General features: G+C 45.2%; 1 protein-coding gene across 3 annotated transcripts in view; it reads right to left on the bottom strand.

Moving 5' to 3' along the window:
• ADCY8 (adenylate cyclase 8) overlaps nt 1–12,147 on the bottom strand; it is a 214,798-nt gene that overhangs the window by 36,020 nt on the left and 166,631 nt on the right. For 2 of the 3 annotated variants that reach the window (XM_077847269.1, XM_077847266.1), the window contains 2 exons: nt 10,811–10,900; nt 269–441 (listed from right to left, as the gene is read on the bottom strand). In XM_077847269.1, coding sequence (XP_077703395.1) covers nt 269–441; nt 10,811–10,900 — 263 coding nt within the window. The remainder of the gene's footprint in view (nt 1–268; nt 442–10,810; nt 10,901–12,147) is intronic. The other variant, XM_077847267.1, reaches the window with a different exon arrangement.

The raw sequence follows: 12,147 nt of genomic DNA on the forward strand, positions 1-12,147 counted from the left end.
TTGGAGCTGCTAAATTGGAAGGAGTCATAAATTATTAGGTTTGGAGGAGACTGGAGTTACTCTTCAGTTACTCTTCAGCCCAAATTTTAAAATTGAAAACTAAGGATTTTGCCTAGACTTGTCAGCCAGCGAATGCCTGAGCTGTGAACTAGAACTCAACATTCAACAGTCCCCAAGTTTTGGTGACACCATCTCAATAATTTTCCCAATGGTTCTATTTCCCTGCTAGGAGTTGAGAGCTTTTTGAGCTGTGATGGCGGGCACTTACTCTCCACTGTGATTCAGGTTGTCGTAGCGCAGAAAGAGGCCTGCATAGATGGTCTCAGTCAGCAGGGCGTAGATGGCAATCATAATCAGCAGCACAGCCAGCTTCAGGACAGAGTTTAGGCGGAGGAATACCGCACAGGTCACCATGGCCAACACCCCAGTGAAGACAAAGTACTGGAAACAGAGAGAGGGGAGGTGGTCAGACTCAACAGGAATGTGGGAGGGTGGCTTTCCTTGGCCTGGGTGCTCACGGGTCTCCTGATGGAGATGGCAGCAGAGCACCTCTGTCTGGAGACCTCAGGCTGTACTCAAGTCCAATTGCCTCCAACAGAACTTATCACTTCCTCACCACCTCCCAAAACCTCCGTTCTCTGGCGTTTGGGGACCATTTACAACAGCCCTAAGCTACAACCCTCAATCTCTTCTTTGCTGCCGTTCTCTTCCCCATGTTCCACAGACAGGCCACCCTACACCTGTAGCCTCCACTTCCTTCAGAGAGCTCACATCCATGCAGTCCTCCCCTTCTGAGCTCTTTCTCTTCCAGTTCTAGAACAGTTTTCATCAGCTCTGTCTGCTTGTGGTCTCCAACCCCCCACTGAACACACACTGTCTTTCTCTCTCTGGAATTTCTACAACACAGACCTCATCATGGCAATCCTCGACTCGAAGGCCTTTCATGGCTCACCATCCCCTCAAATGGTGTTCTCCTTTCTGAGTAGGAAGCTCACATGGCCAGTGCGAGTCAGATTCTCCTTCACTTTCCAAACCCAACATATGCTTCATCTCACCATCTACCTGTGCCTCCCAAGGCTGTTTCCTGATCCTCCTGGGCCTCTGTGCTCTGCATCTCGTGTCCTTTTGCTCAGAGCTCATCCATGTGACTAAGCCTCACTTTCCCGACAAGCATCCACTCTTCTGAGGAGTCTCAGTGGGCATCTCCAGGTGCCCTGGACACTGTCTGCCACAACACCACCCACCCCAGGACAAGATCAATCTCCTTGTACAAGACTTGGCTGTTCAAAAGGCCAGGCTGGCAGCACTCGAGCTGGAATACTGGCATGGCTAGCATGGCCCCCACAGGTCAGTTGGCTTAGCCAGATTTTAGCCTTCTTTGGGATCCTTCCCAGCCTCTTTCCCTTACAGAAGCATCGCACTGTATCACTCTGGATGGCAGGTTTGGATTCTGACTATCCAGTGGGGAAAAAGAATAAAACTGGCATTGTCAAGGCCTACTTGGTGGCAGTACTTTGATCTTTATAAACTTTTTCTCTTACAATTTTCAAAATACCTGGCCACAAGGGAAATCATAATTCTCACTTTACAGGTGAGGAGACTGAAGCTCACAGAGCTTATGTAAATTGTTCAAATTCTCACGACTGGAAAGTGGCACCAAAGACAGCCACATGCAGTCATGTCCCTGTATGTGTGACTTGTAGCAACTGGCTGCCCCCTCTCTCCTATCACAGAAAGATACAGTTTCTGCATGGGTGGAAGAGACCAATAAGAACTTCTAGAAATATTTGAGCAAATATGGAAGATACTTTTATTGAGTTCTTAAGCCAAATCAACTCATTAATGTATACTTTCAACAGTGATATCAACAAATGTGGATAGCACCCTGATGAGAGGGCAAAGGCCCCGTGTCTTTCCTGTGCATTGGGTGGACTCAGAAATGAATAAGGCAGCGAGCGTCCTGTCCCTCAAGACCTCTGTGTCTAGAGCACCATTTAGTTTTGTCTTTCTTAATCAATCCAATTATGTCCATGTCTCAAATGGAGGATGAGCTTCCTTCAATTCTCCTTTAAGATCTTCCCTTGGCAGGATTTTTCAGGTAACTCAGCTTGATGCCACAAAGCCATCATTTTAACAGAGAGAGGAGAGGTGGAGAGACCTGAAGTGTCCTGTTTCATTGTTACTTGCATCTTAATGAAGGGTTGTGCATGGTTATGTCAATGCAAATTATGCATCAAGTATTAAATCAAAGCTGTCAAAAATGATTATGTCCTTGAACAAAACTTTATGAGGGCACAACAGCTAAGTTTAAAAAGTGTGATAAGGATTGCCTGAGTGGCTGCTACAATCAGGGCATGTTGCTAGGCATTGGGAATTCCAAGATGAGAGATGGCCTGGACCACACCCTGTGGTCTAAGATGTGAAGCAGATGTCAAGAGACCAACAGCAATATGCCGTGGGAAGTGCTCTGCCAGCTACATGATCAAATGTGATGGCGAACAGGGGCAGAAGGAACATAAGTTTGGATTTATGGGACAGGTGGATTTGAACTGGATCTGCAGGATGGATAGGATTCACATGACAGAAAATGGGAAAGGGAGAACATTCTAGAAAGATGGAATGACATGCATGCAAAGGAACAAAGGAACAAATCTACAGAATGAACTCCTTGGGTATATCAAAGAACCACCTAATTCATCATAAAGAGAGCTAGTAACATAAGCAGGCAGGTAAGTTTCTAAAGAGTTACTCTCCTTCTTCCTCTGCCAAGACATCTGAAATCGTAAGAGTTAAGTACAGTCCCACATTTGCACAATGGATTGATGGATCTTTTTCTTTTTGTTGCCTCAACCAACTGTGTTGGTGTGCTCTTGGCAGCTCTGCCAGCCGCCCTCCTCCTACTGAAAGGAACCACCCTGATGCCTTGCACAGTTTTGGGAACTTTCTTCTTTGAAGTATAAAATTGAACCCTATGGTGATGCTATAAGCCACATCAAAGGATGAGGACCTTGGATAAATAACATCAGGAGCTTTAACCTCTGTCTCTTTTCTGGCTTGAATAACTAGCAGGAGTGGGATCAGGAAATGGAGAGGAACAGGAAGCTACAGAAGTCTCATGACTTTCTGAAAACCTCTCTTTGAGCTGCATCTGGACCTCTAAGTTGCATGTTTCCTAGAACCTAGGAGGATGCAGGATCCAACATAATGACTATGTTCCTATCAAATGACAAATAGTCTGTGTCCTTTGAAGTTAGCCCAGGAACTCAGAAGCTCCACAACTCCTAGAGGGTCCCCTGAATGGGTTCTGGGCATGAGGGGTTCACAGGTGTGGCAGGGCAGAGATAGAAGGCAAAGGCACATTGCAAAAACTCTTGTATGCCCTGCTGAGAAGTCTGTGCTTTGTTCTGCAGTCCGCAAGGAGCCATGGATGGGTTTCAGGTTTGTAATGGAATTATGGATCAGTGTTCTAGGAATAAACTGTCATGTGGACTAGTACAGGATGAATTGTAATTTATGGAGAAAAGCTGAAGGTTTAATGACAAGTTTGGGGACCGACTTGAGAGATGGGGCAAGAGATACGTCTAGTTTTATGTGAAGGTGGGAAGAGGGAGGAGTCAGAACTGGTGCTAAACATCCCAGCAGGGATTAAACTATTAACTCAGAAAAAAACCAACTACAGAATGAGAATGAGGAAAGGAAATGCGTTCAGCTTTAGGCTTCTCAAGCTTCAGGTATTGAGGATGATTCAGGAAGGTCAGCTCATGGCAACCACAGGTGACACGGTTCAGCTGACTCCACAGCTGTGGAGACCACTCAAGCAGAACATGAAAAGTAAAGACAGAAGATACAGAGACCAACCATAGAGACTCCCATGTTTGAGGGGCTGTGGAAGAAGAGAAATAAGACCATTGATTAGAGATTGTTGGGGGTATGAGAGGACAAGGAGGAGATGGGAGTGAAAAACACATGTAGCCTCCCCCAAACAAAAATCTCCATAGACAAAGATTTTCAGGGGAGCATTTCAAAGGTAATGTATAGAAAATGTTTTCAAAATAATACTGGAAAGCAAGATGTAAAATTCTATATGCACTATAATCACAACAGTGCAAAATCTGGACACAGAAAGGATGTTGCTTTGGAGTGGATTATTTCCATCAGTGAAGTCCTTTAATCTGATCATATCAAATGAAGCAGTGGGTCAAATGCATTCTGTTGCAGTGAGTCCTTCTATTCCCGAGAAGTCTGCATCCCATATAGTCATGGGGTTCTCTGCTTCTTCCTAGGTTTTAATGATGAAAAATAGTAATGCAGGATGTATATGAGAAATGTTAGGGACCAGGCAGTTTCCAGCAATCTTTGATAAAGAGCACACCACGCTGTGGTAATGTGAAGAAGGACTTGAATCCTGATCCACACAAGTCACACATGCTGGGCTGTGGAGCCCATTTGGTTACTGCCAAATTCTGTGGCGTTATAAACTCACAGGAAACAAAAGGAAAGACAGCTGACAATTTTCAGAAGTTAGTGTCCTTCAAAGAAAGAATCCAAACTTTCAGATTCACACAAAATCTGATTCTCAATTATAACTCTTGTTACAAGCAGCGCAGTGAAGTGCACACAGGTCAAAGACAGAGGTAGCTCTGCTTCATCCTGAGCCTCCCTTCCCTGCATGGCCCAGAAGTGACAGTGTCAGGATCCTGGGGTCACCACGGGTGCAGGTGGAGATGACCAACCCGCTTTTTACTAGAATGTGTAAGGCAGGGGAAAGGGACATTTTGCATATCCTGGGTGCTCTGCCACAATCCGACTGCTTTGGCTTATTCTAGATCCTGGTTTCCATGACTGGCCTTTCTTTTTCCCATACGAGGGGAAGAATGGTGAATATTCTCTAGTTTATTATAGTTGTTAGCTTCAACCTGTCAAAACTGCATTTAAAGTCCACAAGTAGGAGCACCTGGGTGGCTCAGTGGTTGAACGCCTGCCTTTGGCTCAGGTCGAGATCCCGAGGTCCTGGAATCCAGTCCCACATCAGGCTCCCCAGAGGGAGCCGGCTTCTCCCTCTGCCTATGTCTCTGCCTCTCTGTGTCTCTCATGAATAAATAAATAAAATATTTAAAAAAATAAAGTCCACAAGTAGATGAGATGTTTCTATCTGATTTTGGCTGAAGGCAGATGGACTGTTCTAGATATTTCTAGAAGCAACTACATTCTCAGTCAATACTTTAACCTTATAATCCTTCCTGGAAAGACATACCTGCATTGATGATATGTACAAATAATGACTATCCCAGGAAAGCTATGAATCAAAACTAATCAAAGAGCCTACACAGTATCTATTTCTTATGTAAAGGCATTATGACATAATTTTTTTTTTTAAACGTGGGATGATGCTTATCTTGGCGGTGCTTACTGGTTGAGTCAATACACTCACTTGCAAGACTATGTCCTTATCTTGGCTGAGCTTCTTTGATGACTGCTCAGATCTTTGTAAATTATCATCAGAGTCTGTTTTTTTTTTTTTTTTATCAGAGTCTGTTTTTAAAAAACATCAAAAATGCAGTCTGTATTTGATTCCTAAACAGTGATGTCCAGGGAATCCCTGGGTGGCTCAGTGGTTTAGCACTTGCCTTTAGCCCAGGGCATGATCCTGGAGTCCCAGGATCGAGTCCCACATCAGGCTCCCTGCATCGAGCCTGCTTCTCCCTCTGCGCCCACCCCCCAATCTCTCATGAGTAAATAAATAAAATCTTAAAAAAAAAAAAGAGAGAGAGAGAGTCTCTTATGGTTTGCCTCTCTCTGATTTTTTCCCATTCAGTTAAAAAAAAAAAAAGCAATAATGTCCATCCAGATTATGAATCCCATTGACTTCCAGAAATTAAGTGTGAATTTCAATTAACCATAGAGAGGACAGCAATCTGACATTGTGAAACATACATCTAGGAAGTATCCACTGTCAGCTAAGAATGATTAACAGAGAGGAACATGGTGACATTGTTGGAATAGAGTGTGTGCTCCAAGACCACCCCCTCAGCATGAGCAACAAGTGCAGAATCTGGAAGGATCTGGCTCCCTGAGGTCGATGCAACACAAGGTGATTACCATCTTGGAAACAACTGGTGAGGCCAGGAGAACAATATGATGAAAGGGAAATAGGCTATGAAAATGTAGCCTGTTCACGTTTTTAGTCATACACTGGACACACGATCATGTAGATAAACCCATGTTTGGAGCATGGAGCCTTGTGCATTTAAAAAAATTTGTTATTGCTCTATCTTCCTTAAGTTCAGATCTCCACTTGGGCAGCACCTTTTTACCCTTGTTACCAATGCCTTCAAGAAAGAGACAAGGGAGAAACTAACATTTAATTAGTGCTTTATGGATGTCATCTCTATTTGTCACCCCAACAATCTTATGAGGTAGGTATTATTAAGAATCCCATTATAGGGGCACCTGGGTGGCTTAGTCAGTTAAGCTGCTGACTCTTTATCTCAGCTCAGGTCTTGATCTCAGGGTTCAAGACCCACGTTGGTCTCCAAAACACAAATCAAAACAATAACAAATAACCCCATTATATAAGTGAGAAAACTAAGGCTCAGAGTAGTTAAGAGACTTGTCCAAGGCTGCACAGCAAGTACATGGCAGAAGAAGAGTCCTCGCTCATTCAAGGTCACCACACAGCCTCTGCCACCCATACCTGGTATCTTTCCCAAGTTCTGTTAATGTCCTTAAAGACTTGAAATCTAAGCTTTAATGAGGTGGGACTTGTTGGTTTTTGGATCACCCTGTGCTTTTATGGCTTTTTCGCTCTTTGTGGGGAAAGGCGATTCCAAAAATTGCTTGTGATTTGGGAAAAAAAAATTGTTCTTCTTTATATATTTAGTCATAACATATTATTAGCTCTGTGCAGGAAAAAAAAAGAGATCATATAACATCCCTCTGTTCCACTAGAAAAAGTTCTGAAATTACTACAAAGCTATTTGATGCTTCTTCTTCGTTTGAATTTTCTGGTGGGCTTCCTTCTGCAAGGAGCGTGGGAAAACCTAATTTTACCCTGCATCGCAGCTGGAGACTTCTGACCACCCTGAATAAAGTGTCCTCCAAGCCACTTGGAGTTCAGACTCCTACATGAAGAGTTAAGCAGAGAAGTGAAGGCACTAGTTTTTTTTAATCATTACTTCTGGAATTTAAAAAAATTTGCTCATTTACTCAACCGTGTATTCTTTTTTTCTTGTAATTGTTTCTCTTACTCTTTCTGGCTCTTTCTTGCTCTTTCTCCCTCTTGCCTCTTTCAATCCCCCTCTTTCTTCTCTCATATTCATCATGACAGTTAATATTTATTGAGCAAAGACACAGATAATGACAACCCTATGGGAGACTGGCTCTCGGGCCCTTGAAAACGTTAGCAAGCTCGGACTGCTCCTGCATACAACTGACTATTCAAATGTGCCAGTGCATATAATAAAGGGCTTGACTCTAAAATGGAGGTCTTCCCATCGAGGCTACTGAGAACCCTGTGCAGGTGTTTGAGATAATGACACTCTACATTTGTGTGTGTGATCTGCTTTTGTTTCACAAACCCATGTCTCTTCCCTCCCCCAGACAATTTCTCACATCCTCCTTGGAATGCCACTTTCTTCACTCTCATTTACTGTATCTTCATCCATTTTGAGTAATTGGTGAGCTCGAGTTCAATACTAAAATATACTTGGTACCCTATATTAGAACAGCCTCTTATGCTTTATAGCACATCATCCATATTTATATGATGTTTCTAGCACATGCTTTCAGACTGAGTCCTGTTTCTCATAGGTTGAAGTAGAGAGGTCAGGTACACAGACGATGAAACCAAAGCTCAGAGAGATGAAGGGATTTGAAGACAAATGTGTGTTGAGTACTGGGCAGCCTTGTGTGTAGATTAAGCCTTTTACAAGGTCTGAGTGTCTGATTCCTTCTTGTTTGGTAGATAAATCCCTAGGTAGAGAGGCACAGCCATATATATTAAGATGGCAACCGGTCAGTCAAATCAGGTTGTTTGTGGTAGATGGTAATGGAAAGAGTCCAGATGCCCATTTTTTAGGCCAGTGGGGTACCTGCATCTAGGATGATGCCAGGAGTTGGCAAACATTTTGTCTTAGTGGGCCACACCATCTCTTGCAACTATTCAGCTCTGCCAATTGTACTATCAAAGTAGCCATAGTTGGGGTACCCAGGGGGTTCCAATGGTTGAGTGGCCAATTCTTGATTTCAGCTCAGGTCATGATCTCAGGGTCCTGGGATTGAGCCCCCATCATGCTCTGGGCTCAATGTGGAGTCTACTTGAGGGCTCTCTTTACTCCTCTGCCTGTTCATGCTCTCTCTCTAGTAAGTAAATAAATCTTTACCAAAAACAAAATAGCCATAGACAATTGGTAATAAATGGGTGTGGCTAAGCCCCAATAAAACCTTACTTACAAAACAGGTGGCAGTTAGAATTTCAATGGAGGCCACAGTTTACTCACCCCAGAGTAAGATGATCCTTTGGTTGTGGGAGGAAAGTACTGAAACTCTTATTTACCTCACTTTTAAACATTTCTAATTTTTGAATATGTTCCATACTGTACACAATACATTATCACAGTGATACAGGAATGTAAGTTAGAGATAAACATATATTGGTAGTGCAGGCTCAAAACCTTCTTACAGGAAATCATAAATGCATCATGGCTGATGTTGAATGAGCAGGTATTTTGTGCTAGATGCTACTCTGGACAGGTTACATGGATTAATGCACTTAATCCTCACAACCACCCTTGAGGAAGGTACTACTTTCCTCCTCATTTTATAGATAAGGAAACCGAGGCACAGAGATGATGCTATGTCATCCAAAAGCCATTTTCTTAGGACCGGCAAACCCATGAGAGCTGTGGTCCTAAGTTTAGGTTTGGGGCTAAGGGGATACACTGTTTTAGAGTGAACTGGAAGCCCAGATTAATAGCTCAGCTTCATGTCAGATGACCTGTTGGGAGCTCCACATCTGCTAACTTGTCTAGGTAGGCACCCCAACAACATGATTATTCCCTAACCTCACAACAGCCACATGAAGAGGGTATTATTTTTCCCACTTTACAGACAAGGAAGCTCAAGTTGAGAGGGAATAAGAGCTGATTCAATATTCCACTGTTAGCAGGTGAAAGGGCTCAGCCAGCAGTGAAATCCAGCTTTGCCTAGCTTTCCAGATCTGATGGTTGGCCAACTCACTGCCTCCCAGGACACTCCTCATGCCCTCCAAACCTAGATGTTCTCAGGGACCTGGTGTCCCACAGATTCCACGAGGCCTGTGATCCTTCAGTACTTGGTGGGAGGAGGTCCCCCCATGACAGCTAGTCCCATCCTGCCCTGGACATCTTAAAGAAAAGCCTAGTTCCTCCCTAGCAACTGAGGACCAAGCTTGGATGCAGAAGCAGGAGGTCAAGAACAAGCCAGCTACGGTTTCAACTGCAGTTCCTAGTCTTGTGAGCTGAATTAGGAAGAGGAGGAGAGAAGGAAGGAAGGAAGGAAGGAAGGAAGGAAGGAAGGAAGGAAGGAAGGAAGGAAGTCAGGGAGGAAGGGAGGCAGGCAGGAGTGGCGGTGAGTGGCACTGAGCATGTTTCTTTTGGGGCCTCTGTTATATTATCTAGAAAGTGGAGGTGACAACCTCTTGTTCCCCCACACAGTTGGAGAATTTCATGATGTTCTGCATATCAAATAGACGTTCTATACCTTGTAAGTGGCAGGAGCCTTTCTTCCCTTTCCAGAATGTTTCTCACACTGATTCTGGGGCCTAGATGAGACAACACAGAGCCCTTCTCCCACCCAAACAGTGGAGCAGTCTTAGGGAACAAGGGTCTACCTGGGTCCTCAGGACATGAGGCAGGCCAGAGTCTGTTAGGACCTTCCAGCTGTCCTCTGTCCTGACCCAGAACTTCTGCCCCCAGGTGTAAAAGTCTGGGCTGCACCTAACGCAGCCTAAACCTGTCCTTTGCCCGACACCATAGGCTGACCCCAAGCCTCAGGGCCAGACCTGTGGCTCCGCGGCCAAGGGAGGGTGAGACTTGTACAATGATGGTGGGACAATCTCTGCTGGGACACCTCCTGACCCTATGGTGCTGCACTTTGCTTTAAGTTCGGTTGTGGTTTGCTGTGATTGTGACTCACTAGCTTCCTTCTTTCTAGCTCTCCCTCCCTACTCCTCTCTCCCTCCTTTCTTTTCCTTCCTTCTTTCATTCTCTCCTTCCTTTCCTCCTTCTTCCTTCCTTCCTTCCCTCCCTCCCTCCTTCTCTCCTTCCTTTCCCCTTCCTTCCTTCCTTCCTTCCTTCCTTCCTTCCTTCCTTCCTTCCTTCCTTCCTTCCCTCCTCCCGTCTTGTCCTTCCTTCCCTCCTTCTTTAACACAGCAAATGCCACTTGAGCCATAACTCTGCCCTGCGCTGGCAACAACAGCACATTCTGCTCTAAGATTTCGAGATGAGGAGGGGGGATGAGAGGAGGAGGGAAGGAAAGGGAAGAGGAAAATGAATAGAGTGGAGGTGAGTAAGGGAGAGAGGAGGAGGAGGAAAGAGGGAGAATTAGGAAAGCCTAGAAGTGGGAGTAGGAAAGAGGCAGGAGTGAGAAGGGAAGGCAGAGAAGAGGAAGGAGGAGGAAGGGGAGGAGGAGGAGGGGCAGGAGGAGCAGGAGGCAGAAGAAGGAGGCCAGCCTCTGGAAGGCTTTCTGAGACCTTTCAGCCAGTCCTGCTCATGCGGAACTGGTGGAGGAACCTAGGCCCAAGTCTTGCCAAGGGGAGCTCGGGAATAAATACCTCTGGGTAGGAGCAGATATCTGTAAACACAGCTGAGGAATTGAAAGTCAGGTTCTTCAAGGGTATCGACTTGTCAAAATCACACCACAGCTGCGGATTAAAAAAAAAAGAAGAAAAACAACAACAAAACAAAACACAACAACACAGGAACGACAAAGTCAGTGCGAGTGCTGGCAACAGAGTGTGCGTCACTGCTGAGCTTCGGCAGGAGCCTGGGCAGACCAGGCCCTACGGGGGGTTGGGCAGGGGAGGGGGGCTTCATTCCAGAATGGACGTGCCAGCTGGGATCTCCTCTTTCATTTTAAAGAAGGTGCTGGCTCAGAAAAAAGCATTTATAAGCCAGCCACGGAGCCAGGCATAGGGCAGTGGGATGTGCTTGTGGGACCCTGAAGAGAGCCAGATGGCAGGAGAGAAGGCCTGAGCTGTGCTCGCAGCCTGTCTCTTCATCCACAGCTGGGAGGATTCCAGGGATCTGAGAGGCACGTCTTCCAGAAAGACTTTTAGCAAGGGGTGCAGGAGAGCCGGGGTGGGGGGTGCATTTCCTAGGCCAGACATTGCTACAGATTTTGTGGTGCTCAGGAAGGAGTAGCTACCACGGGCTGAATGCCTCCTCTGTGCCAGACACTTTGGACAAAAAAGCCTCACAACCACCTTGTGACGTAGCTATTGTTTTCATCCCCATTTTACAATAGAAAAATATGAAACTCTGAGAAGTAAAGTAACTTGTCTAGCATCACCGAGCCGGTAAGCGGTAGAGCTGAGATTTGATCGCAGGTCTATCTGACTCCAAAGCCTCTGAACTTCCTACTGCACCCTTGTGGCATGGGTGGCCCAGAGTTAACCCTGACCTAGAGTCACTGAACTTCTTTCCAAATCCTGCACCCCGGAAATACCTGATTCGTCAAGACTTGAGATCCTGGCTACGTCTCCGCAGGCCATGATCAATGCTCCTAAGTACTTCCATTTTCAATTGCAATAATCTATAAAATAGTCATTAGATGATGACTTTAATTAGATTAGGATTTTCCTTTCTCTTTATCCCATAGAATCCTTTACGACAAGGCCAACCACAGAGCTTGAGCAACGTAGACTCTAGGTAATTATTGGGCCATTCTGGACAATTAATTTCAGGCAGTATAAGCCTCCGACTCATGGGCTGACAATTGGGGGAGTCCACAGTTTGGGTCCCTGAATTTGTGGAGACCCTCCCTCGGGCCCAAAGGGCACAATGATGGGTTCAGCCACAAGATGATGCCTCTCTTAGCCTCTCCCAATGTGCCAAGTTCAAAACCTGGAATCAGACAGATCACCCCTAAAATCTAAGTCATGGACAACAC

The sequence above is a fragment of the Canis aureus genome, chromosome 14 (assembly GCF_053574225.1).
Source record: "Canis aureus isolate CA01 chromosome 14, VMU_Caureus_v.1.0, whole genome shotgun sequence".
NCBI classification, from domain to species: Eukaryota; Metazoa; Chordata; class Mammalia; order Carnivora; family Canidae; genus Canis; species Canis aureus.